The 25,319-nt window shown below is 44.9% G+C and overlaps 1 protein-coding gene across 12 annotated transcripts in view; it reads right to left on the bottom strand.

Annotated features, from left to right (window-relative positions):
- CYB5RL (cytochrome b5 reductase like) overlaps positions 1 to 25,319 on the bottom strand; it is a 225,896-nt gene that overhangs the window by 45,139 nt on the left and 155,438 nt on the right. For 11 of the 12 annotated variants that reach the window (XM_069642144.1, XM_069642137.1, XM_069642140.1 and 8 more), the window contains 2 exons: positions 17,010 to 17,097; positions 5,735 to 5,839 (listed from right to left, as the gene is read on the bottom strand). In XM_069642144.1, the coding sequence (XP_069498245.1) occupies positions 5,735 to 5,839; positions 17,010 to 17,097 (193 nt within the window). The remainder of the gene's footprint in view (positions 1 to 5,734; positions 5,840 to 17,009; positions 17,098 to 25,319) is intronic. The other variant, XM_069642146.1, reaches the window with a different exon arrangement.

Here is a 25,319-nt window from a genome sequence, read left to right as displayed (position 1 = left end):
GAGGGGGGTCACCTGGGCAAGGGGCCCTTGTGGACCGCGGAAGGAACACCCTCGGGGAGACACGGTATCCCCTTTCCTGCGATACACCCCTACCCGACAACCCATCTGTCTTTATGGGATATTGCCACCACAGTCCCATCCTACCCTAGTACTTCCCTTTAAAAAAAGACAGGTGAAAACACCTTTATCCACTACGACACATCTGTTTCCCCCCCTTTCTGACAATAACCTTCCCTCCTCTTCAGTGGAACACTACAAACCCCATAATACCTGTTTTCTTGTTGACAAACCTTTCAATAATTATTCAGCCAACTTTCTTCCAAAATCTGCAACTCACTACATTTCCCAGAATCCCCTTCATTCACCCTGTCTTTCAAATACTGTGAAGAAGAGGAAGCAACAAGGAGGAATGAGGATTAAGCATGGGAATCCCTGGACCATTGACTCCTGTGTACGACCACCATTTTGTCCCGCTAACAACGACAGGCGAAGTCAAGCATTCTCTTACAATCAGACACACCTGAACCAAATCACCACTCCCATGAAGTATAAAAGGCAGGGCAGGAAAGCACACTTTGAGCGATTAGGAGATGCTGGAAGGTGCATGAAGCCAGAGGAAGACTGGAAGAGATGCAGAGACCCTGGTGGACCTGGAGGAGGAAAAAAAACGCTGACACTGGCCCTGTGAATCCAGGAGAGACTGCACTGTGGGGAGGGAGCTGTACCTCCAGAAGGCAAGACAAGGGGCAGCTGGATTTGCCTGGCAGTACCCACAGTAAGATTCCTCCCCATGGCCAGTCAGGCGAACCCAGGTCTCTGAGGGTCAGCGAAAGAGACCCTGACCCTACCACAATATCCCCTTTTAGCTCCTGCAGCTCTCAATACCAAATGCTGTTTTGGGGAGCTGAGAAGTGGGGACAAAATCCTGACCGTGCATTCTGGGACTGGAAGTCCCAAAACCTTTTTTGAAGATTGTGAACTTTGTGAGAGAGGTCCGAGCCCGGCAGAGGGAGACCCTTGTGAACTTTGTGAGAGGGGTCAGAGCCGGGCAGAGGGAGACCCTTGTGAACTCTGTGAAAAGGTCTGAGCCCGGTAGAGTGAGAACCCTGTGAACTTTGTGGGAGGGGTCTGAGCCTGGTAGAGGGAGACCATGTGAACCTTTGTGAGACAAACTGGCACCAGGGAGTGTGGTTTGGCGCCACTTGGCCGCTCATTCGAAGGTCTCTGGCTGGTGTCCCCTCTCCCGAAACCAGGAGAAACAACAGGTACCAAGTGGCCTTAGTGGAGGCTGGCATGAGGTGTCAAGGTGGTCATACAAGGGTCAAACCAAACCCCTTGTACAATCGAAAGTCTTTTGACACGGTGTGGAGGCAGTTGTGAACCCGATGGAGGGATGCCTGCCAATTGGGGTGAACCCTAACACACCCTAGAACATTGTGTGAACCAACTGTGTGAAGCCTGAGTGGGGGCTTTAGAGAGAGCCTGACAGGGGGCTTTAGAGAGAGCCTGACAGGGGGCTTTAGAGAGAGCCTGACTTGGGGCTTTAGAGAGAGCCTGTCTGGGTGCTTTAGAGAGAGTCTGACTATGGGCTTTAGAGAAAGCCTGACTGGGGGCTTAAGGGAAAGCCTGACTGGGGGCTGAGACCCGGAATTAGGTCAATGGAAGAACCTAAGGGGTCTAGAATGACTTTTTGTTGAAATGTGAACTGTGAAAATTGTGAACTCGACTGAGGGAATTGTACAACAGGCGTTTGCACTCGGCTGAGGGGAACTCAGTGCGAACTGTGATTTTGTGAAGCCCGCACTTGCCATAGGTTAACAAAGTTACCCAGCAAGCCAAAATCACCCATCGCAAGTCTCTGTTTAAATTGGCAAGTGTTTTGAGGGAGGCTGACGATTGAGAGAAGGATCAGAGCCCGGTTCAGGGGGATCCAAGGGTGAACCATAATCATTCGATGTGAAGATTAACAGAAGGAACTTTTGTTTTGTTGTATTCTTGGCATATCAGACTATTTGAAGCAAGAAATTTTGCATGAGAAGAGACTTGGGCACAGAAGGCCTGATATAGAGAAAAGGAACTGTAAGTTTGTGCCAGAGAAGCCCAGGAGTGTGCTCTGCTCACGAGTCCTGCCTTGTCCTGTGCTAAACACGTGGGGAATGGAGACCCCGGCCATAACATCCTGACTTATCATTTTGTGAACACTTCTTTCTTTTCTTGTGAACATTATCCCACACTATTTTGTAGCATAGCGGTAAGGATTGGCAATAGGTTTCTTTAGTATATGCCCTTTTAGTTGACTAGACTTCACTAGGACTGTATTATTATGATTTGATGGTCATAGCTTGCTCCCATTTTAGATTTAGATTAGGCGTTTTACTCACTCACTTAACTGTTTAATAAACACCCTTGAACTGTGATCACTTATGTCTGTCTTACTTTGATACCATGCCTTCCTTACAGTAGGTATACACCGTTTCACATGGTGGTTGTGATGCCTCCGTTAGCAAGGTGACTGTGCCTGCTCGCTATAGCAAGGGGGCTGGAACAGCCATCCCGGTAAAGAGGGTGTGCCAGACTTTCACAAGTAAGGTGGGCAGACCTGCCGCACACAAACATTGTGGGTGAGCCTGCCTATGTAATGCAGTATGCAGCCTCTAAAAGAGGAGGAATGGTTTGGATCATGTGCCTAAATGAGCAAGCTGCATGGGCATGACCACAATGTCTGCATACCTGCACACACAAGGTGCATGGGCTAGCGCACATGGTATGTAGGCCCATGGCAAGAGGTCAGGGCCCACATGAATACACAGGATGGGTGGGAATGCCTCTGTGAGCAAGGTGTGTGGACCTACAGGCATGCAAAATGCATAATATTACCTGCACAAAAGTACATGGACCTACACATGTGCAATGTGTGCGTGTGTGCATAAGATGTGTGGGCCTGTGCACCCAAGGTGTGTGTATGTATGCACATAAGTGGGAGCCTACCACCCCCAGAGATAGTTCTAGATAAAAATGCACTTTTAAGTTATATTGTCAACTTTACAGTGCATTGGTCCGTTGTTGCTCTATATTAACTTCCAGATAGGATGCAGCCTCAGCTGAAAAATGCCAGGCTTTCATTCAATCTATTGTTGTTACTCAGTAAGATTGGCAGCAGCATGAGAACGATGCCTTCCAAAATGGCCACCCACAGCTTCCCATGGAAGTCTATCTGATGACTCATTTGCATCTTTACATGTAGTCGAAGAGAATTCACCAGGGATCCACTGATGATTATTTTAAAGGCTGAAGTAAACAAACTATTCACTCAAATGTAAGAAATGGTGTAGGGTCAGAAGAGATGGAAGGGTCCTAGTCATCTAAGGTGTCATTAGCGTGTTATTCCACCTTAGAGGGGAAAAAGATAAGATTCTATCACGTCAGACTTCTTCGTGCATGATCTCCGATTTCATATCATTAGTGTGTCTCAGCACGTTCTGTATTCTCAATCCTTTGACCTGGTATTTTGAAAATAATTCATTGTAAGGTTTCTTTTTGAGATTTTACAGTCTTTAAATAGCAAACATTCACTCATACAAGCCATAAGGTGGAGACATTGTCTGATATATCTGTCGATGAGTACTAATAAGTCACAGGATCATGTTGTATTTTTTGTATTTTATTAGTATTTACTAAGCGCTTTCGCCATAGCACTGTGCATGCGAAATATATCAGAAAAAACAAACAGCAGAACATAAAACGATCAAGAAGAAGTAGAAAGAGAAAGGAAATTATCCTTAAGAAGAGCACGGAAAATATCCAGCTATGAGGCAGAGCGAACATGCTGTGCGAGAGAGTTCAAATGTTTAGAGGAAAATGCTCTGAAATGGGATTGAGAACAGAGCGGAACGGGAACAGAAAGGAGGAATAAGTAAGCAGAACAGAGAGAACGAGACGGCATGTACAACAAAACAAAAGAGGATAACTAGAGAGGAGCTGGACCATGTAAGCATTTATAAACAATCCCTGAGAAATTAAAGAGATCAATAGCGGAGCATGAGCCAGCGGAGAGCGATAAGGGAGACAGAAAGAGAAGAACACGGAGGAAGACATCGAGAAGTCAAATATAGGCATTACAAATAGATTCAAGAGAAACTAAAGCATAAGCAGGAAGGCCAACCAGAAGTGCGCAGCAGTAATGGAGCGAGCAAAAACACACAAAAAGGTGATCACAATTTTGGTCTCATGAAACGTTAGGAAAGGACGAATTTTTGAAATATTATGTAAAGCAAATTGAGAGGATTTCGGCAGACTCGAAATATGAGAGGAGAAGGAGAGATTTGAGTCAAAGAGGACTACAATATTTTTAGCTGAGGAAGGGAAAGGAATATAAGAAGGGGAGAAGAAGATCGGGATGGGCAGAGTGGTGACCAGAGAAGAAGAAGGGGGAAAGTACAACACCTAGTTTTTTTGAAGGATTAAGAAGTAAAGAATGTGATAGCATCCAAGGTTGAAGAGCAGGAGGAAAGCTTGAGGGTGGAATGAAGGGAATCTGATAGTGACGAGAACTAAGAGAACATGTGAGTGTCATCTGCATAAAACCAAAATAAGCAATGATTTTAGATGACAGTGAGATACGCGTCCCCAGAATAGACATCCGGCACTGGATAGCCTGCTTTTTCCTGGAGGATTTGTAATCCCAGTGTACACGCACAGAGGTGGGACTGGAGCTTGATAGGGTCAAGGAGAAGTAAATATCATGATGGGTCAGACTAGCTTTTAAATAATTAACGTGGTGGCCTTAAGCTCGTTCTCTTGTTAACTAATCAATGGTGTCTAGGGTATGCCCCTTGATGGGCGCGGGCCCAATCTGCCTTTGCCTATGTTGCATATGCTCCAGATTTTCTAAAACCTACCGGGCATGACCTGCATAATTGCCCTCCGCCCAGATATTAAAGTCACTCAGGAGTTGGAAGGAAGTGCAATCCAAAATATACTGTGCTACAAAGTATAGCATTGATTGCGAAAATATGGGCTGAATGGAGGAGGAAAGAAAATGCTCAGGAGGTTGTCTCTACGTCATAAGGCGAACCAATCACAATGACAGTTTCTCAAAGCGATGTACCTTCCATGATTAATTGGTAAGCCATTGTCTCAATTTAAGGAATGTCTTGTGTATGATCGTATCACTCGAGGAGAGCAGATCGTCTAGAATGGCTGCACTTCAACAAAGAGCCATCTCTCTGCCATGAACGGTCTAGGTAACATTCTATGGATCCATTGAGAGCTAGCTCGATTTTAAATGCAGAACATGTGCTCATTAAAACACTCTTGATCAAATTACCTGTGCAGGAGGGCAGGTGGTCTGCATGTCGTTCTAGATAGGCAGAAAATGTAACAAATTCCATGGAGAACTACATATCACAAAAAAGCATCATACTATATGTTAGTGGGGGAATTATGACAAAATACTAAATAATGGCACAAACAGCCAGCTGATGGCGAGCAACATTATTGCACTATCAGGGAGAGACTGCTCAGCGAGTTAAGCGCTGTCTCAGACATGTATGTTCAGCCTGCAAGATACTAGTTCTCATCTCATTCGAGAGGACTCAAGCCTTCATCCTTCCGAGGATGATAAAAGGGTTGATTTGGTTCTGAAAAGCCTTTTTTATGAAGCATGGTTAGGTGCGTTGCTGTTTCAGCCTTGGGGGTGGGCACCAGAGAGTGAAAGGATACATAAAGGACTTACCTTATTGGGTTCATATGGAAAGCCTCCAAAGGGTCCGCGCCAACAGATGCTGTCATTGACTTTCCAGGACTGAACATACTGAGACATCAGCCCATCTGGGTAACACTGGAAGAAAACCCAAGGAAGGATACATATGCATTGTTAGAACAGCAGATCACTTCCGCTGTGGATACATTGAATTTAGATAGAAACGTTTGTAATATTCTGCTATCTTTATCTTTTACATTTATTTCAGCGCACCAAGCCTTGATGCCTCTAGGCGCTAGTTACAAAAAGTGTATAACACATTAGTCAAGTGCATGAATAGAATACACATCTGGTTACAAACGGAGTTGGTGTGTGTTTACAACCTGGCAAAGCCTCACCTCATGTTACCGGGGGCTACATCAAGTATGCAGTAATAGGTAGGTAAAATGCCACATAGTACAAGTAAGCACAGTCACAATAGGTATGGTGGCAGAACCTGGCCAAGCCACACCTCATTGTACGGGGGGCTACATCAAGTATGCAGTAGTAGGTAGGTAAAATGCATCATAGTACAGGTAAGCACAGTCACAATAGGTATGGTAGCAGAGCCTGGCAAAGCCTCGCCTCATGTCACATGGGCTACATCAAGTATGCAGTATTACGTAGGTAAAATGTAGCATAATTCAGGTAAGCAAGGTCACAATAGGTATGGTAGCAGAGCCTGGCAAAGCCTCGCCTCATGTCACAGGGGCTACATCAAGTATGCAGTATTACGTAGGTAAAATGTAGCATAGTTCAGGTAAGCAAGGTCACAATAGGTATGGTAGCAGAGCCTGGCAAAGCCTTTCCTCATGTCAGGGGTGGAGGCTACATCAAGTATGCAGTAGTACGTAAGTAAGATGCAACATAGTACAGGTAAGCAAAGTCACAATATGAACGGTAGCAGAACCTGGCAAAGCCACACCTCATTTTATGGGAGGCTACATGAAGTATGCAGTAGTATGTAGGTAAAATGCCACATGGTACATGTAATCAAGGACACAATGCTATGCCTAGAATGCACTAACTTTGGGGCTATGTGCTCGCAAAAGTAATTATAGAGGAAGGATAGTACCATACCCATTCTACGCTGAACCGGGACTGTTCTCCTTGTATTGAATAAGTAATCCACTCCAGACCCACAAGGCTCCAAACTTTGGAGATCCACTCATGCCCCACAGGGGGTCCAGTTGTTTCCATTTCTGTGCTATCACAAGTAGTGCAGCGATGGCAAGAATCATGTATGCTTTCCTCTGGCTACGGGGCATGCACTCCTTCTCCCGATCTTTTGTGCTCAAGATACTTTGTTCCATGTGCCTGTCCCCTGGGGTTCCACACATTTCCCTCATACGGTCATTCACCACTGACCAGAATGGTTTAATCTTGGGACTCTCCCACCATATATGTCTCCAAGCTCCCCCCAGCCCCATCATTCATGCCAGCACGACCATGAAGTGTTGGGTAACATTTGTGGAGCTTGTCTGGTGTGTAGTGCCATAATACCATCATCTTCATCCACATCTCCCTGGCCTGTATGGCTCTGGTTAGTCTCGGGATGTCTCCCCCATAGCTGCTGCCACTGTTCTAGAGGGATATAATGTCCCAGGGATGATTCACATTGTTTCATGTAGGGCCAGTCTGGGCTGCTAGTGTTCTCGGTGAACAGTTTATACAATGTTGAGATCAGTTTCTTCTCACTCGAGCTAGAGGTAATACATTTCTCGAATGGAGTGAGGGGTCTAGTGTCTGCCATCTTTACCTTGGGGTAGATCAGCCGATGCCATAGTTGTTGATAACGATATCTCTGTGTGTGTCCGGTGACCTAAAATCTACCCTACATTGCTCAAATGTTTTTATGTCCTAGCCTTGGGTCATGTCACATAGTTTATTCCAGCCCCCCTCTTTCCAACGTTTGGATGTTCCCTACTCCATACCCGGCGGGAACTGTGGGTTTAAAAACAGTGGTGTCAGCAGAGAAGGGAATGAGGCAATCCCACCCACTTTGATCTTATCGTCCCATAGTTCTTCTACCAGAGACGTGATTGCACTGTGGTGCATATTTCTTGGTCGGTCTGGGTGTGGCAGCTAGAGCACGTCATCTAGCTGGTTTCCCACTACCACCCTATCAATTCTGCTCCATCATTTAGCAAAGTCACCTGTGAACCATTTTCTCAAGATCCTAAATTGGGCCGCTGCATAGTAAGCCCGGAAATTTGGAAGGGCCAATCCCCCTTTCTCATGCGGGGCCATCAACACCATTCGGGATATTCTGGGATTCAGTTTATTCCATCTGAACGCTAGCATTAATCTATTTAGGGACTTAATGAAGGAGTTCTGGGGCTTAATTGGCAGGGCTTGGAATAGGTACAATACCTTTGGGAGTATTACCATTTGCATTGTATTCATCCTGCTCAGCCACAAAATAGTCAATGGACCCCAGTCGTTCAGGGAGCGCTTCAGTGTCCATAAGAGGGGAACGTGGTTGGCAGCATATAATGCGGAGATGCACTTAGTGATCTGCCTGCCTAGGTAGGTTATCTGGGTGTCTACTACACTACTGTGAGAGGGACCTTCTCTTGTAGTGATGCTACCTGGGTGGCGTCCAATGATAGACCTGAACCTGCCGCCGACCCAAACAAGTCTAGTTCCCGGACCATCCCTAAAACTGATACCTCTGGGTCGCTAACTGTAAGAAGGGGGTCATCTGCAAAGGCCATAATTGTATGAGGATATCCTTAATGTGTTCTGATATGCCGACCGTTTGCAGGAGTGGTTCCAAATAAATTGCGTAAAGTATTGAGTGACAATTGGCAAGTCATGGGCATTAGCCCAAGTGAGGGCGAATGCCCGTGTCGTTACTTGGCAAGTGTCACTTATTTGTGTTACTAACCCCACATAATACTGTCTCAGTACATGAAAAACAGCTAATAGATGATAAGAAGGATCTATGGTTGAATGCAAATGGTACATGATTTAATCGGGCATCTTTGATTTTCATGTTTATTTTTTTTTACTTGTTTTATAATGGTACAATAATAAAATTGATACATGTTTTGACTGACCTATAGTATTACGATTTAATGTAAGTAATACAGAAGCATATATTGCAAATTAAGGCATTTCCCACGACCTATCTGTGGAAAAGGTGGGGAGCTATTAGTGGAATTTAGATGTTGATTTCAGTATTTCTGTCCTCATCCACATAGCCCCCAGAAAAAAAGAGGACATTCTTTTGCTCACTGCAATTACCCTTTTCTAATAAGTGATGCACTCTCTTAATGTTATCGGCTGTCAGCCTATTTTTAATGGAAACAGCGTGGTACGGCTTGATCAAATCTGGGAGTATGGAGTCGAGTCGGTTTGACAATATCTTGGTATATATTTTTGTGTCGAGGTTAATCAGGGCCATTGGACGATAAGACTTGCACCATGCAGGAGCTTTGTTGGTTTTAGGAAAGAACACATTATGGCCTCTTCCATCATGGGTGAGATTCTCCCCTCCCTCTTGAGTTTGTTGTACACTGTGTGAGAAACCTTAAGATGTCTCACTTACTAGTCCCTAGGGATTTGTCATCCAGGTGGCCGGGACCTGTCCATCACTATTGGATCCAGGTCTTGGGGGCGGACCATTGCGGGAGGATCACTTGGAGGGGGGATCTTCTGGGAGTGGAAGTGGGGCACCGAAGGGTGAGAAACGGTATCCCCTTCCTTTTGACACATTTACCCCATCCTGTCCAGTAGGATACTTAAAAACTGTACCCTCCCCCATTTCCAACACAAACACTTTCTCACCCCTTGAGTGAAAACGGCCTAATATCAGAGCCGTTTACCTGACATGACCCAACAGATGGGTCACAGCATAAGTCAGGCAATTGCCGACAACTACACACACTTGACTGCCCTTTCTCTTCCTCACTGAGATAAAAGGCGGAGCACAAGAGCACACTCTGAGCAAGGCTGAATGCACAAGGAAGCAGCTATTACAGGAGAGCAGTTAAAACTAAGTAGAAAAGCGGCAAGACCTGAAAGTACGTCGAGGAGGGAGTTGCCCTTGCCCTTTTCAACCCAGATCCACAAAGCCTCCAACAAAAGAAACATAAGACCGGGAATCGCAGCTGACGAATAGTGTGACATATGTCAGCATTACATGGAACACTCCCGCACTGATAGCCATGGTGGGGAGACGCGGTTGCCATCGTGGTACCATCCTTGACTCCCGTGGCAAAAGAAATGCCAATGAGTTCAGCACAGCCCATGAGTCAGAAGAACCTGATAGTGTGCAGGAATTTGTGGCAACATTAAGAAGATAAAGAGACAGAGGTCTTTGTGAACAAACTTGGTACCAGAGATAGAGGGATCTGGCACCACGTGGGCACTCATTCAAAGGTCTCTGCCTGGTACCCCTCTCCAGAACAAGGAAAGTATTGAATGGAAAAATTGTGAAACTACAAATACCAAGAGGCCATAGAGAAGGCCGGCGTGAGGTGTCAAGGTGGTCATACAAGGGTCAAGCCAAAACCCTTGTACAATAGAAAGACCTTGACACGTTGTGGAAATTATAAACTGTGGAAAGTGGGAACCTGACTAAGGGAATTGTGAGACAGGGATTTGCACCCGGCAGAGTGTAACACCGTGTGAACTGGTTATTGTAAATAAACACGCCCTTGCCAAAGGCTAAAAAAGGAGCCAGCGAGACGTGATCACCCTTTGGAGATCTTTGTTTGAAGGTGGCAAGTGCTGTCAAAGGTCTGAGCCCGGATGACAGGGACCTAACAAAAAGGTGGTTGCTTAAAAAGACATTCAGCCTCATTCCGAGTGTGGCATAAAAAATCCACTGTTACTGTGATGGCGGTCCCACTGGTTCTGACACCGCGGGGCGACAGAAACAATGTAGGATTATGACTTGTCGGCCGCACGCATCGCCCATCTGCGGGACCGGTACCACCGCCACCGCAGTAACTCTGGTGGAGACAGATGTACTGCCACTAAGGTTTGTGCTGCCTCCACCGCCTGCATGCCGGACATAGCGGCACTGCGGACACAGAGCCGGAAACACCGGAACCGGAAAATGCTTGATCGCCGGAACCGGAAAGCGCCCAGGGGCCATTAAAAAAAAATTACAATCCACTGTAATCTCCCTGTGCCTGAAGCCAACCACCACTGCTGAGTGCCTGAGCCAATCAAGGAACATGTCAGCCAGAATTCCTTAAACCCACTAGTGCAAGCCACGCTTTGGTGAGGCTGACCTCAACATGCTGGTAAACCACATTGTGGAGCATGGCAGGGAGTTTTTTTCAGCCGACCATCGCCACAGCACACAGCTCCGTAGGAAGGCAATCTGGGCGGAACCTGCATTGCTACAGGTGGCAGACCACCCTCACCCATCAAGCTGCTGCCCTGCAGCGGTCCCCAGATTGGCCTCCCCTGTCTGGTTCCATTTGATCAAAGTCATCTTCCATACCCAGTTGAGTTTTGTGTATACTGTATTCTCCGCCCTTTATGGTGTTCAAACAATTTGCTACATTGAACGAATTTTTGAAATGTACATCTTTTTCTTGTATTTGGAACCATACTTGATTGTTAATAGACTCTGGGGCAGACCACATAATGGGCCCCATGACGAGTCGTTAAATCTGCCAGAATACCGCCAAAGGGAAATATTGTTACTGCCACTTGGTCCTATGGATTACAAGTCATGGTAGGCAGTATAAGTCCCTATTTTTGGAGTCTATAGGACTCCATTCGGGACTTTTGGCAGAATTACCCCCGGTAGAATTACTCAGTGGTAATTTAACTGATTTTTGGAGGAAAAGTGGAGGATCAAGCTGGAGTTAAATCCTCCACTTTTCATCCAAAAATCGTCAGAATTACCACTCAGTAATTCCACGAAATTTGTAATTTGGCAGTGCAGGGAAAGTGCGGTAAAGGAATTACCGCCACTTTTTTCCCACACCACCAACCTCACATCGAGGCCCAATGCCGTCTAGATCAAGAATACTAGCCATTCTCCTGATGGGAGAGACCCAATTCAGAACAATAATCCCTTGGCTTTCTAATAAATCTATCAATGAATGTCGGTGCATTTCTAACGACTGGGTAGACCATAATCTAATCCAATAGAACAATGGTTTAAAACTGGCTTCTTGCACAATACCAGACAAGCCTAATTCTGATTGCATGGGTGCCATGAGAGTGCTATTCGGGAGATGGAGCCTTTTTATTCAAAAGATGCTTGTCCGCTATTCTTAGGGGTCTGGTGGTGGTGTGCCCCCAAATTTCAGCCACATATAGAGCTGCTTGTCTCACTTTTGATTTATAGATCTCTAAGGCTGGTCTGATCTTTGGAAATTTTGAAGGGCCTGCATAGTCTCACACCAAGTGTGCATGTCTCGACGTCTCGATAGAGTAGCTGCACTTTTCTGGATGTGGTAAAACCATGGACCTCTCTCATTAAATGTAATACCAAGGTAATCAAAAGAGTTAACACGTTCAATGTTTTCTTCATTCTGCCAGGACACATATTTTTTTTAAATAATAAATAAAAAATGTCTTTCTCAATCTCCGCCCGCACTTCATAGCTTTTGTTTGTTTTCTTTTGATTCCTTTCCAATCAATGTCAGATATACACAGTTCCTTCAACTTTAGAGAATGGGAACGGGAACCAGTTGGTGTTTTTGAGATTAAGACTGCATCATCTGTAAAAAGAAGCATTCCAATCTTTTCAATTGCTAGAGTGGGGCATCGGCATGCATCGGCATGCAAGGAAGAGATCTGGTTGGCTATACCATCAATATCAATTGCAAACAGGCAAGGAGCCAGAACACACCCTTGGTGAACGCCTTTTTTGATGTTAAAATGCTTTGTTCTTTTATCATTTAGATCCCATCACACAGTGGCCAGATTATCACTGTATAGCATCATTATGCCATGAAGGAGAGGAGGAGCAAATTCATATTTAACAGGCATGGCAATAGGGCTCCTCTAGGTACCGCATTAAAGGTTGTTCTTAGAGCAATAGAAACCAAGTACAGTGGCTGTATTTTTAGGATTGAAGATTTCTAAAGCAAAATGTTTAATCTAAACCGTTGATCAATTGCACTAACTTCTTTGCGACAGCGTGCTTGATAATGGCCACTAATCGGCAAAGCCAATAGTTTTAGTGTTTGTTGTTCTTCATTACGATTTGCATTTACAGGCATCAGCTTGCAAGGGTGAGAGTGCGCAAGTGCCAGGGAGGACGTCAGAAGGGATGCAGGTGAAAGAGGGAGAGTAGTACAGAGTGTGAGAGAGAGTGACAATGTAAGAAGGGAAGAGAGGGTGGGAGAGAGAGTGCCGGCAAGGGCGAGCAAGAGGTGTGAGCAAGAGTGTGTGAAAGGAAGGGTGTTATAGCGAGAGAGGGAATGAAAGAAGAAAAATGAGAAAGGATGCAAGGGTGCCAGTGAGAGAAAGAGGGAGAATTAAGTGGCGTTTGACTGTGCATAAAGAGAGAATGAGTGTTGTAAGGGAGGCATGGTATCACAAGTATGACACTGACACAAAAGGTACAATTTGGAAAACCTTTATTGAAGTTTCAATGGGGTTGGAGAAACTCCTACTTTGCCCTATAGCTAAAATGGGAGTAGTCTCGACCATCACATAATAAATAAAACAGTCGTAGTTGAGTCCATCAAATCAAAATGGCCTATACTAACAAAGACTAATGCCTGCCCTATATCTTGTACAAAAAGTGTGAAAAGGAGAATATGTATGCAAATGAAAGTTAGTGTTCAAATATAAAGAATAAATGTAGCTGAATCAGCTCTCCTCTCCACGTGGGACAGCACAGAGTATGTCGGTCCCTTTCGGCAAGATGACACACTCTGGCTCAGGCTCTCAACACAAAGGCAATTTAAGACGTGGAACGAGGCCCGCCTGGCCTTCCACATTAAAGTCTTACTGTCCAATTTCCAAAACACAGTTCACCAAAAAGTTCACGCTGGTCCCCCTCTGTCGGGCTCAGACCTTTCACAGCTAAAAGTTCACGTCTGTCTCCCTCAATCGGGCTCAGACCTATCCCAGCTAAAAAAGTTCATGTCAGTCTACCTCAATCGGGCCGAGATCTTTCACAGCAAAACAAAAACACTTGCAAGGGTTCCCTTCCCCAAGTTTCATTAACCTCCTTTAGGGGTTCCCTCCCCCCAACTTATTACTACTTCGTTTCCCTCGGTCAGGCTTCGACCTTTTCCTGATGGCGAAGACCTTAAAACGCGTGCGGCTTTTTTCTTCAGACCTCTGAAGGACCACTTTGACATTCCAGCTTGCAACTCACACTTCTATATAATTTGCCCCAGTGCTTCCTGGTCTGGTTAGTTCACTGTATTATGCACCAAAGTTCAACGTTCACCTTTTTACTCTTCCCTTTTTCTCGGGATCAATTTCAATTACCTCCCTTTTACAGTTCATTCACTTTATCACTACAAACTTTTTACCTTTCACAGAGACTTTCGAGTGGGCTACTTCCTTTCATCGTGCCACTCCGTTACTCAGTATCGCTGACTTTACAGCTATCGTTCCTAAAAGGTTCATTCGCAGGTCTGCCTTTCTTCACGTCTCATCTGCACGAGTGCAGCCTTCAATTGTGCGATAATATGTTGCTACTTCAATCTTTGTGTAGCACACACCGGTCTGTCACGTCACTTGCCAAATGACCGGCTGTCTGTGTTTCTTTCTTGTCTTTATTAGCTTTCAGTTTGCCAGTCAAGATTAGTACCACAGGCTTGACCTTGCCTCCCCAACTCTGCTGTTCACCCAGGAGGGTCATTGGCGTCCTTGAAACACAATGCAGCTTTCTGGTTTGGGACTCAGCCTTCTCCACGTGTCTTTCGCTACGTTTTGGAGGCAACAACCTCCTGCAGGGAACTCCTGGGATTCTCCACCGGTGGCTATCGTCCTTCGGTCTGTTGCTCTGCTCCATTAGATTCGCCTTCGCCTGAGAAGTTCTGCTTTTACTCGTGTTGCACCTTGCTCAGAGTGTGCCTATATGTACTGCCTTTTATCCGTGTGAGGAGAGCTAATTGGTATCAGATGTATGCACTGAGAGTCAAGTGCATGACTATGCCTGACCCCATTAGCGGGACATGTCCAATGCGATGTGCGTGTAAGAGTTAGCATTATTAGTCTCAGTGGCCCTCTTCCTCGGCCCAGTGTTTGTGTGGAAAGGAGCAGGGGGTTAGGATATTGGAGAATCCTATGTAATAAGCGGGATCATGGGTAGGGGAAAGGAGGGAATACAGTGAGTTACCACCGGCTGCCTCACCCTCACGCCCTAAGACACCTCATCCAGGGGATCCTCCCGCACTGATCCACACGCTGGGTCTGGATTCAAAGGCGATCGCCGTGCCCTGGCCACCTTAGAGAAAGATCCCCGGGGACTACAGGCGAGACACCTTTTGGTTTCTCAGTGTGCACAGAGCTAAAGTGAGGTTGCATAGAGCTACAGTGCGTGTATAAGAAGAGCGTGTACAAGGAGAATGAGTACAGGTGCACGAGAGTGAGGGTGCAAAGCAAGAGTTAAGGACCAAAGAAACTCCAACAAATGCCAAGGCACCAGCAACGCACAGGAGAATTTTACAACATATTATCAGCCTAGCTATGTGCAAAGAAAACAGAGGTCTGACTAAACAATACATGCTATCTAGACACTTTTGAGGCCAAACAAGAGCACACAAATTCCATCCAATGCCCATTTATATAACACAAAGTGGATAGGACCCCACATTCTACAATCATTTCTTCAATACAGCCTATTACTGACTCTATATCTCACAAGGAAAGGCTAACTTTCCCTCACCTACAACACCTCTCTTTAGAGGACAGTGATGCGCTGCGAATCTAGAAAATAGGGGCTAGAAGAGTGTAGCTAACTATAACTCTAGACTAACTAAAGGAAACTTCCTTAATCAACCCACAAATTAATAGATAGGTGTGCATCTGTAAGAGCATGTTCATGCATTCCTCCCCACCAAACACACACGCATGCATAGGTCTTTTGTCTGAAACGTACACTCACAAATATTTTTAAAAACAAAAACAGACCTGTCCAATGTCTGAAGGTGTCCTCTTTTCGGGCCTCATTACACGTTTGGCAGTAATTCTGCCGAATTACTTTTAAAATCGATTACTATTACTGCCACTCGCTCCCATGGGCTTACCAGGGCATTACGAGTGGTTGAAGGGCGGTGTAAATTCCCATTTCCATTTTTGGAGTTCATAGAATTCCATATGGGATTTTGTTGGAATTACCGCAAGCGTTAATTATGCTGCAATAATTCCACCAATTTGCGGCCTTAAAGTGAAGGATTTACCTCCAGCAAGATGCTAGCGGTGAAGCCTCCGCTTCAAGGTCAAAGTCGGAATTCGACGGCGCAGCAGAAACTGCAGTTATTCCAGCACCAACAACAAAGTGACAGTAAGCAAATGACTGCCCCTTATTTACTGCACCACCAAACTCATAATGAGGCCCTGTGCCTGGTCCGGACTCCGGGTCTTCAATATACGTTATCCATGTCCGTTCCTCGCCTCCACATCCAGCAGCTCTCTTCTCATCACTGTGGGGAGGTGGACAGCTTGAATCACAGCCTGTGGATGAACATAGTTCTACGTTGTTGTTTATGGGGCCCCCCCAACCACCATTGGCAGATTGCAGCCCCAATCAGGTTCCCAGCCCCGATCAGGCAACCAGCTCCAATCAGGCACCCAGCTCCAATCAGGCACCCAGCCCCAATCAGGCACCCATCTCCTACTCACCTGCTGCGCAAGCCTGGCATCCAGTTAGGAAAACAACTCCTCATTGGTTAAGAGAGCAGAATACACGCAAAATAGAAATCAGTGTTGCAGTTAATGCCTAGCAAAAGCATTAAGGGTTACCATGCCAACCAAATATTCTGCTACTGAACACTCCATCTCTCTTGCCTCCACTCTGTAGCATTGCTTTTACTTTAAGGAAGCTAAAGCACACTATATGCCCCCAAATGAGTAATGGGGGACCAGGCCCTTGAGGTGAACTGCATAGTTTGTCCGGTGTATCTGCAGTCTGTGATCAATTGCAACAAAAGTTGTCGAATGCGGACACAAGTAGTATGCTCAACACCGATAGCTAGCTAAACTTCCACTGTCACAAACAGACCAACCAACACAAAAGTTGCACATTGATTTAATATTGCTAAAGAAGGGTGCTTTTCAACATGTTCATTCCACTGAGACAAAGGATGCAAGAGAAAGGTGAGTTTACCTTTATTAGTACTTCAAAACTGTCTTCCATATCAACAGGGCTGATTGGCGTATAGGCTCGCTGAAGTTCCATGTCATTTACAGTCCCTCTAAGTAAACAATGAAATGTTTAATAGTCACTTTCACCTTTTTGCTTTATAAATGTACTTGATCATCTAAATTGAGATGTCTTTCAAAGACGCAAATAATACATTGATAATCGTAAGAATGATACCTAGTCAGCTCAAATGGATTTTGATTTGCAAGCTTTCAGAAGCAAAGCAAAGTAAACCTGTATACACCAGCTTTAATAAGATTTTCATATTTATGAAAAGGATGCAAGGTCAGGGACTTGTAACTTTGAAAAGCACAGGAAAGAGGGCGCTGGCTTAATTTCACACCACAGGGTATCCAGCGATTCCATCGAATACAAAGCATTGAATGCAAAAGCATCGAAAAAATCCATTTTTTTAAAGTAAAGGTTTTATTTTTATTATAATGGGTTTTATGGGGTAAAGAAACGGGGGTTAGGGGTAGGACCACCCCCTCCCCATTCAAAAATGAAAAAAAATGCTTTTGCATTTGATGCGATCACTATAAACCATTTCACTGATCTTTGCGAGCAGACATTCTGAGCTAATGCCTCTGAACAGGTGAGAGGGGGAATATAAGTCTTATTGTGCCCAGACCTGCATTGTAAATGGCATGCTGCCGATTGCTGTCTTCAGCAGGAAAGGGTCAACCTAACATGCCGATGATTTGTGAAACATATTTGAAATGATCCTCTGAAAGGAAGGGAGAGTTCAGAGGTGAGTATAATTAAGGGTTTGTTCGTGTGTGCGTGTGTCTTAATTTGGCGTGCTCTCCAATGGCTATGGGGAAGGGGTAAGTGATGTGTGTCAGTTTGGAGTGAGCTATGAACCTCTTCTCTCCGTTCAGGCCTGTTTTTAGGCCATCAAACCACAGCATCACTTTTAATTCGCAAGTGCGTCTGTCTTTTAAATTACAGAAATTCACATGTGAGAGTTACACACACATATATTTTACAAACTATGTTCTGGACCAGCAAAGGGCTCACCAGGAGGTTAGTCTGTTTCTTTCTCGGAATGCCTGCCCTGTTTTGCGTAAAAAGAAAATCACACTTGCACATTTTATGTACTTACTCAGGTAAACCACATTTGGTAGACATTCAGGTGAACTGGCAAGATATGAATCCGCTGCCACTCTGTGTTGAGTGCAAGTTCTAAGGCATTTTGCCCATCACTTTCATAGGAGAGATTTACATGATGGCTAAGAGAACAGGATTATTGTTGAAGTAGGGGGTTTTTACACAACACAGGCATCAAAAAATGGATGTGCCTTAGGTGCCACCACAGCGTATTTGATAGCACTTACCCACCATATACTCTGCGATATACACCAACCTATGGACACCTGGGGCCAGATTACAGAAACTTTGCACCAGTGCAACGTTTGCACAGTATTAGCACTAGGGCAAACAATGAGACACATTAGAAATCTATCGCACCATGACTAAAGCAGTTTGCCATGGAATAAGCACCAGAGCAAAAATTGCCCTCAGCCAAAAAAAGATGCATTTTCACCGCATTATTACAACAGGGCAAAGTTTGCCCTACTGCTAATACGGAATGGTATTAGCACTACGGCAAACTTTGCCCTGGTAAAAAACTAATTGAAAATGTATCTTCTTTGCACACTGGCAATTTTTGCCCTGGTGCTTTTACCATGCCAAACTGTACTTGTCATGATGCATTAGTTTTCTAATATGTCCCAGTGTTTTTAAAAATAGGGCAAACTTTGCCCTAGTGCTAATACCGTGTAAACTTTGCACTTGCACTGGTGAAAAGTTTCTGTAATCGGGCCCCAGAATGTTTTGAAAAACCAAAGCACTTAGGATGGGCCCTTTTCCTAACTCTTTGCCCATTTCAAGCGTCAAACCTTGTGGCATTCTAAGCACCTCGCAAATGTCTCTAAAATACTGATGAGATAGAATCTAATTTCTTAAACAAGTACAAGTGCCATGAAGCTTTCATCCTTCATGTATATCAGATGCCTTATGATCATGAAATATCTTGAATTCCTGTATTTTTCCAAAACAATGCAATGTACCACTTGCACATAAGCCCTGAATCACTACTAAGTATACAAGCATTAGCAACAACAACAAAATACAAATGCAAAATACAGACCATAATCCGCCAGAGAGTAAAGGCCATTATCGAACAGCTTGAAATAACGACAAATGATTAACAATAGTGGGCTAAATAAGTATTCATAGCCTATCATTTGTTTACGAACATTTCATTTTGGCACTCTTAATCTCCTATAATCTCAACAATCTGCCTTTCCGCTGTTGCTCAAGAAGCCATGTCTCTGAGCCAGCTGCCCCTCTTAGAGGCCTTTATCATGTTCATACTGACATCTGGACAGACTGCCAGCCATTCTTAAACTCTTTCTATAAATGAAATATCGTTCACAGACTGTCCAGTCTGCCTGTATTATAAGGCATTCCGAAGCAAGATCAGGCAACGCGCCTTTTGTACCTGCAGAAAGTGGCAGTCTTTAAAAGTTTCTTCTCCATCTCATGCAGTCAATTCTATGCATACGTTTATAAAATAAAGCAGGCTATTTATAAAACTGCTGATAACATTATATGACCAACAACCAAAAAGGTACAGAAAGGTTGGTAATCCAAGGTTGATAGCTGATAATGACGTTGCACTTTGTCAAATAGTTTTAGAGTACTTGGGAAATAATGACCTATTGCCCCGTGTACCTCAGGGGCATTATGTGTGGTAGGCGAACATGAAATGTATGTAGTGTGGGAGGTGGGCTATTAGAGAGGAACAGATGAACCCTTAGAGTGCCTTTAAGACCCATACATATGTTCTAAAAAGTGAAATTTAGATCACTCTAGTTATGGTTAAGTGGGGTTCCTTATAGAAAGAGCCCTTGTTCACAATCTTATAAATCTGGCACCGTTCAATGAATCCTCATAAAACAGCCCCAAAGAAATGTACAGCCGACTCTGAACGTTTTTGTGAAGTCCTGTGTAGATGTGCCAAGTTATAGTGGGGTCCTAAAATGTGTGTTTTCAATGCAATTTCTCATTGGCCAACATTTGCTCTCACCTATGATAAAAATATCTGAACCAAGTCTGCCCAAGACCTGTCATCTGGACTGGCTATCAATTCTAAAAAAAAGATATACTCAAAGGAGACAACCAAACAATCAAATACCTTGGCTCTCAAACCATACTCCCTGTTTATAGGGTCCTGATAAGGCCAATGGGCTTTTGTGCATCAGGACTGGGTCTCAACATCTTAGTAAGGGGTAACCAGATTGACTGAAGGACATTTTTTCCAGACGGCCAATATTGTTGACCGTTGCGTTTTTGCAAGGTTCTGTAGAGCACGAGCTGCAAAGGATTTATAAAGTGAACGCTGCAGAGTGTCCTTGGGAGAGTGTGGAGGGACCCATAGTGGTAGAATGGAGTATGGTGAAAACAAATGTAAGAAAGAAAAAGTAATTTCTTTTGTGGTACTCTGGTCTGTGGGTTCGATAAAACAATTGTGAATTTGATCCTGTAGAGGTCATGCCCTCTATCGTAGGAAGGGTGATGCGGAGGGTTAAATATACCACATTTAAGAAAAAAAAGTTTTCTCAGTGGGTGCCTGGACCTGGTTCGCAGTGTTTGTTATAGTTTTTGGCCATATAACATTGCTCCTGGGGGTCCACTGATCCTCCCCAGGGATTAGTGGGACAATTCTCGGATTGGAACCCAGCTCAAACAGGCAGAAACATGCTTGAACACATAAACCCAGTTCAAACGCGCATACCCACCAGGGCCACTGGGGATCGACCAGGACATGGCCAAAGGCCTTGTTTCATGCAAAATGATTAACGGGTGTGTGGGTTGGGGGTTGTCTCAGAGCCAGCATGCAGCGCTACCAAGTGGCTACAATGGGTGTCTTGGTGGAGCACAGGGCACTGCTGATAGTCAGGCCCAGCCCCGGACCAGCAGGCATTGTGGCTGGCTTTGCAGTGCCGGGACATGCCACATCAAGGTAGACATAAATCATGGCCACAGGCCATCATTACCAGTGGCAACTATGGATGCATTGTGGTGCAGAGGGCATGGCTGAAGCAAAGTTAGCACTACGGATGTGCCCTGTGGGACAGCGGGTGCCTTGGGAGTGCCAGAAAAATGGCTTATGGCCACAGGCAAGGTGGCCACTTGGCATGACACAGTGGCCACAGTGAGTAGCTTTGGATGCCAGAATCAGGCAAAGTGGCCACTAGATATGGCTACAAGTCATGTCCTGTGAACAATAAGGGGGGATTTGGGGTTCCCAGTCATGGCTAAAATCTATGACCTGGAAACAGTATCCACTGCGTATGATCACAAGCCATGCCCTGTGGGCACAATAATGTTGTTTGGGGGTGCCCACAGAATGGCCGAAGGCCAGGCTCCAAGGCCAGGCTCCAGGAAAGTAGCCATTTGCCATGGAAAGCTTGGGACTACCCAGGGCATTGCCAAAGGGCATGCCCTGGGATGAACGTCCAGTGGGCACGGCCGCAGGATATGCCCAGTGGGAGATTTGGCTAAGAGGAGCCCAGGCAATGGCGCTAGGCCATGCCCCACGCAAAGTATCTAATGACCATGGCCACAATTGGGGGGGGGTTCGTCAGAGAGGGGCCCAGGCAAAGTGTCAATGGTGCCAAAGACCATGCCCAATGGTTACCTTGGGGATCCGGGTCTAGCCCAGGGCATGACCAAAGGAAATTAGCCAGACAGAGAGTCCACTGGGTATGTTTGCCGGCCATGCTCAGTGAATCGAATTGGTGGCTTGAAGGTAATTGGGAATGGGTAAAGGCTATGACTCAGGCAAAGTGCCTGGTGGGCATAGCGGGAAGCCGTGTCCAGTGAGGACTGTTGGTAAATTAGCATAATTCATTAAAGAACCAAAATAATTTAGTTGAAAAACGTTGATTGAATGGATATTCTTGTTAAGGTGATCTTTGAAATTCACTGAAAAAACGTTGGTTGAAGCAATGTGCTGGCTACAGCACAAAATGAGAATTCCACAAATGTGCCATTATTATTCCTATAAGAACCATAGCTCAGCCACTGCCATTGCACAAATAACATGTACACACCCTCAGTTCCTATTGGACATGAGGCACAGAAAGTGCTAAGCAAAGACAGCAGTAGCCCAGATTGGCAATGATCATTTTTAATCTTACCCATAACTTGTGAGAGGGAGTACGCTCATACTATATAGGAATGCATACTAGCCCATAAGTTATCGATTTGCAGGCCAACACAAGTCAAAGTCCAAATGGACTGTAAAGATTATTTTCAAGAGGCATGTCAATGAGCACAATGTGGGATGTCCCTTCAACTATGTTTTTTCACTGAATAAAAAATATATACTGTCTCAACTGTGAGGAGTACAACCGACCCATGGGAGATCAAGGAAATAGAAGTACTGAGACGACGAAGAACTTCATTGACTCTCAGGAGAACATGCAGACTCAAAGTACTGAGATGAGGAGGAGGTGCAGAGCCATAAAGAGTACTCCTAGGAACCATAATGAGCAGTCTAGTTGTTGCTAGCTGCTCATTGTTCAATGTAGAATATAAAAGGAAGAGAGATTCAGGAAGAAGTTGTCTAGTCCTCCCTGGAGGAGCTGCAAGAGCTAGCAGTGTGCAGGAAGGTGGAAGGAAGCAGATCAGGACTCCAAGAGGGGAGCAGGAAGTTACCAGGGCCAGTTCAGAGTGGAAGGACCAGAAGGCGAGCTGTTGGAGAGAAGCTCCCGGCATTCCTGAGCCTGGCAAGCGTGCGACTGAATTGAAACTGTAGAGTTCCCAGACAGACCAGAGCCCACAGCAACGCTCCCTAGAGGAAGGAGGAGCACTCAAGCTAGCTGGTGGGAAACTAAGAAGGTACAGTCAGCATCTTCATAGTCACAGTACTTGGAAGGATAGTGAACAAGGTCTGTCCCGCAACAAGAGAAGCTTAACGGTCTGGGACCCACCAAACAAAAGCAACACTAGTCCTCTTCCTTGTGGCAGTACTTGGGAGGAAAGGGCTCCAAGTACCCAAATACAAGGCAGAGGAGTCATCTTCCTCATGGCGGTACTTGGGAGGGAAGGGTTCCAAGTACCCGAACACAAAGAAGAGGGATCTGAGAACCACCATACGAGAGTAACACAAGGCGTCTTCCTTGAAGCGGTACTTCGGAGGAAAGGGCCCCAAGTACCCAAACATAAAGAAGTGACCCACTCACATGGGAAGAAGGGAAACCACAGATCAATTTCCTAAGGACCATACCTGGCAGGGACGTGAACCAAGTTGGCCCACGCAGAACGAGAGATAAGCAGAGGTCTGGTACCTACAAGAGACTTCCTAAGGACTACACTTGGCAGGGAAGTGAACAAAGTTGGCCCAAGCAGAAAGAGAGTGAAGCAGAGGTCTGGGACATATGAGAAACTTTACAATTGGGAAGGAAAGCCCAGGGGAAGGGAATCATTCCCCTGGCACTGTGAACTGTGTTAAGAGTTTGAGAAAGGCCCGGAGAAGGGACACATTACAACTGGCATTGAGAAACTTTGTGTTGCACCTTTTTGGAGATCCTGAGAAAGACCAGGGGAACAAAGACATTCCACCTGATTTTGGGAACTTTGTTTTTTTAAACAAACAATCCTGCAGAAAGGATTAGAAACCATCTTTGGTGTTAGTTAGAACAGTGAACTTTGGCTATCCTGATATAAGGAAATATCATTCTGCATTTACATTACGCACTCTGCATCGATGGACTATGCCTGACCAAGTCGACTGTTCAGGTTGGATTAACATTGAGAGTGAAGCAGTCTACCTATGCCAATTGATGTTGTCCTGTTTGCGGAAAGAAGGCAGCCGGCCAAATGGACTCCCCCATTTATAAAACATGTGGTAAAAGATGAAAGAAATGTAATGTGACTCGAGGTGAAAATGATTTACTCTGTGCAGACTCTAGCTTGTGGAAAAATCCAGCTGTGCAACAGGATAATTGTGATTTGTCATGGATTTCCTGGCAAAAAGCAGGCATTTGGAGGATTGGGCAGGTTCATGATGGTCAGAACATGCTTGATTTTGAATTCTTATGTTTTAAATATAAGCTAAAGGCAGGAGAGATGAATTGCTATAATGTACTGAAGGATCCCTTTACTAATATTCTATCACCATATATGCTACAGTGCACGCCTCACCTGTGATCCTGCACTTATCTGAAACTATGCCTCTATCAGCTTCCACATTATGCAAAATTATTACGCCGCAAGAATTTACACTGGTGTCACATTGTGGTAGAAATAATTGGAATGTAGACGTGGGCTGTTTGTTGTCGGACATTGACTGGAATCGCATTTGTGCAGGACCATTTAAATATAAGATTGATTTGTAGTTACGATATATACGCAACAGCGGATTAACCACTACTTGTACTGGTCTCGTGGAAGATTTGGTCGTGTAAATTATGCTGTGAAGATGTTTGCTGGAATTGCAGAAGAGATTCTGGCTCCACCCTCCATATGTTATGGTCATGTAGAAACATTCTAATGTTTTGGGATGGCATTTTCCAGAGAATTGATGTGGTCTTAGGTATATCCCTTCCAAGAGACCCCCTGGTTGGTGTATTGGGCCTACTTCCCTCTGATACTGGATTATCCAGTGGAAAACCTTTTTGGGCATACAGGGCATTATTGACACAAAAGACACATCCTGAAATTCTGGAAAAGTGATACTGCCCTTCTGTTGATGATTGGCTGCCGAGTTTGTCACTTCTCTCTAATAATGACTTTATGCTTAATTGTTCACAATTGTGCTTTAAGGTTTACTTGGGTTGACTCCTCATCCAGGCTTGGATGGCCCATCATGAGCTCTGTTTTAATGATGACAAGACAGAGCTCCTCATCCTTGGCTCTACTAACAGACTCAACAAACTTGACAGTTCCTTCAAATCATCCGTCATCGATAGTAACATTATTAAGGTTACAAATGACACCAAAACTCTAGGTATTTACTTGGATGAATGCTGTCATTTCAGCATCTGCATATACTTGAAAACTCATCACTGCATGCCGCCACTTCATCAACACAGCTAACTGCATTATCCTTGCGAGAGCCTTAATCTTGTCCAAACTAGATTACTGTAACGCCCTCTATCTTGGGACCAGTCACCGTAATCTCAACAAACTCCAGGTTATCCAAAACAACCCTATCAGGCGGCCTTAAACTTCCCTAGAAACCAGCATATATCAGACACC

This window comes from Ambystoma mexicanum, chromosome 1q (genome assembly GCF_040938575.1).
Source record: "Ambystoma mexicanum isolate Mex_15411 chromosome 1q, UKY_AmexF1_1, whole genome shotgun sequence".
Lineage (NCBI taxonomy): Eukaryota > Metazoa > Chordata > Amphibia > Caudata > Ambystomatidae > Ambystoma > Ambystoma mexicanum.
Note: the sequence above shows the minus strand (reverse complement) of the source record. Positions and strands in the feature narration are given on the sequence as shown.